Source organism: Scomber japonicus, chromosome 11 (genome assembly GCF_027409825.1).
Source record: "Scomber japonicus isolate fScoJap1 chromosome 11, fScoJap1.pri, whole genome shotgun sequence".
Taxonomy (NCBI): Eukaryota; Metazoa; Chordata; class Actinopteri; order Scombriformes; family Scombridae; genus Scomber; species Scomber japonicus.
In genome coordinates this window covers 9035678-9038844 of record NC_070588.1, presented here as the reverse complement: position 1 = coordinate 9038844, position 3167 = coordinate 9035678, and the positions used below count along the sequence as shown (strand labels likewise).

General features: G+C 38.4%; 1 protein-coding gene across 1 annotated transcript; it reads left to right on the top strand.

Moving 5' to 3' along the window:
* The first annotated feature begins 418 nt into the window (after positions 1-418).
* Positions 419-1348, top strand: LOC128368232 (olfactory receptor 11H6-like). The gene has a single exon (XM_053329014.1). The coding sequence runs from the start codon at positions 419-421 to the stop codon at positions 1346-1348; it is 930 nt and encodes a 309-aa protein (XP_053184989.1).
* The last annotated feature ends 1819 nt before the right edge of the window (positions 1349-3167 follow it).

The window sequence follows — 3167 nt, the reverse complement described above, 5'->3', positions numbered from 1 at the left end:
TCTATTAGGGTATAGTTAACATTTGTATAGTGACTAAACAAGCTCTATATTGGTGAAAATACTGTAAAAGTGAGATTTTTCTATTCTATACATATAACATTATGTCATGCATGTTTCTTTCAAAATATGCTATGTTTCAAAAGAAAGTTTCAAGTGATGGAAATTTGGATGAAAATAGTGGATAGCCCCAAATGCATTCATGTTTTATGTTGTTTATTTTGTCCAGATATTGGAACTAGATGATGAAAGACTAAAGCTCTTCCAGACCATTGATTGGTCAGTTTGGACTCCCAGCACGTGTGCTCCTGTAGTCAGCCAACATATTAATAACAGTGAGAAGAGATTGTGGATGATGTGTTAATTACACAGATAGTTAAACAGGACAGGACACAAATCATTATAGTGTTTTTAAACACTAATGGATAATGATTCTTTAATAACATTTTTTGTCCTCTCTGGTATAAATGAAACAAAGAGCCAACGATTTGCTATCTTCTCTGTCACTTTACTGTGTTACTGTGTGATTTTACTGGTTAATATTTCTCTTATTGTAACCATCACCTTGGATAAAAACCTGCATGAACCAATGTATATTCTACTATGTACTTTTTGCATGAATGGACTTTATGGAACAACAGGTTTTTACCCCAAATTTCTTTGGGACCTGCTCTCTCCTGTCCATGTTATCCCTTATGCTGGATGCTTAGTTCAGGCTCTAGTAATGTACTCTTTTGCTTGTAGTGATCTGTCTATTCTTGCAGTGATGGCATATGACAGATATCTGGCTATATGTCGACCCCTGCAGTACCATGCTATCATGTCAAAGCAAAAACTTTTTCATTTAGTGTGTTTCTCTTGGTTAACACCTTTCTGCACCATAGCTGTTAATATATTTCTCACATCTAGATTACAGCTGTGCAGCTCGTATATTCGCAAGCTATTTTGTGTGAATTGGATTATTGTTCAACTTGCTTGTTCCTCAGCTGAAACTACTATTAACAACATCATTGCATACATAACTATAATCATTTATGTATTTCATGGTATTTTCATCATTGGGTCCTACATGCATCTTATCAAAACATGTGTAAATTCTGTAGAAAACAGGGCAAAGTTCATGCAGACATGTGTGCCACATTTAACTTCCTTAATCACTTTTCTTGTGACTATACTTTTCGATATTATGAATATGCGATATGGCTCAAAAGATATGCCTCAAGCCCTTCAAAACTTTCTTGCAATAGAATTTCTTCTCATACCTCCCTTAATGAATCCTATCATTTATGGTTTCAAACTCACCAAAATTCGGAACAAAATTCGAGGTTTCATTTATTTAAAAATCACATGACTTTTGTCTCACATGTTTAAGTCACTCAAAATCATACAATAATGCATTTATTTTAAATCATGTCACACAATTAGATCTCAAAAAAGAGTTTTATTAAACTCAAATTAATGTTTTCTGCTGTATAGAATATACAGATTTAAGATGCTTAACTATTGTTTTGGTTTATGCACTGGACATATTTGTTTACATATTTACTTTATCTGTCTTTAGCTCATGGTCCAGTCAATTGTGCTGTCTTATTTCTTACTATTTTTGTTCACATCTCAGATCAATCTTGTAAACCAAATGCTTTGCACTGATAGGAACTGAAAATGTCTCTGTCCCTGTTATCTCTTATTCTGGATGCCTTCTTCAGCCTCTCGTAATTAACTCTTTTTCATGCATTGATGTTTCTAATCTTGCAGTAATGTCATCTGACTATATGTACATCACTGGAGTACCACACTATGATATCAAAGCAAAATCTCTTTAACTTAGTGTGTCTCTCTTGGTTCTGTCTTACGGCAGTAAATATATTTCTGACATCTGGATTGAAACTGTGCAGTTTATATATTTTCAATCTCTCTTGTGTGAATTTTATTCTTAAACTTACTTGTTCCCCAGCGGAACTTACTTATAAAGGCATTATTGCATAAATAACAATAATAATTGATGCATTTCATGTTTTCATTTGTTCTAACATGTATCTGAGACCACAAAGCTCATGCCAACATTTTTGCCACATTTAATCTCTTTTCTTGTGACTGTACTCTTAGATGTTATGAAAATGTGACTTGGTTTAAAATATTTGAGTCAAAGCCTTCCGAACTTTGCTGCAATTCTCTTCATACCTGCTATTATGAATCCTATCATTTATGGTTTCAAACTGACCAAAATCTGTAACAGAATTCTGGTGTTCATTAATGTTGAAATTCAATGATGCACATGTTCTAACATGTTAAAGAAAGTCAGATTCCTATAATAATGATTTATATTAACTCACATCACATAATTATATGTCAAAATATTGAACTTGATCTTTATTAAATTTAAGTGCATGTTTTCTTCTGTGTGGAAGTTTAATTCTTTATCCATAAGATTTATGGTGCTTGATCAAATCCCTATTTTTGTGTATGCACCGTACCGTACCGTCTTCTTCCCCTTTATCCGGGGTCGGGTCACGGGGGCAGCAGCCTAAGTAGAGAAGTCCAGACTTCCCTCTCCCCAGCCACTTTGTCTAGCTCTTCCCGGGGGATCCCGAGGCATTCCCAGGCCAGCCGAGAGACATAGTCTCTCCAGCGTGTCCTGGGTTTTCCCCGGGGTCTCCTACCGGTGGGACGTGCCCTGAACACCTCACCAGGGAGGCTTCCGGGAGGCATCCTAGCAAGATGCCCGAGCCACCTCATCTGGCTCCTCTCGACGTGGAGGAGCAGCGGGTCTACTCCGAGATCTCTCCGGATAACTGAGCTTCTCACCCTATCTCTAAGGGAGAGCCCAGCCACCCTACAGAGGAAGCTCATTTCGGCCGCTTGTACCCGCGATCTTGTTCTTTTGGTCACCACCCAAAGCTCATGACCATAGGTGAGGGTAGGAACGAAGATCGACTGGTAAATCGAGAGCTTTGCCTTTCGGCTCAGCTCTCTCTTCACCACAACGGATCTGTGCAGAGTCCGCATTATTGCAGACGCCACACCGATCCGCCTGTCGATCTCACGCTCCATCCTTCCCTCACTCGTGAACAAGACCCCAAGGTACTTGAACTCCTCCACTTGGAGCAGGATCTCATCCCCGTCCCGGGTGTGCATTCCACCCTTTTCCGGTTGAGAACCATGGACTCGGA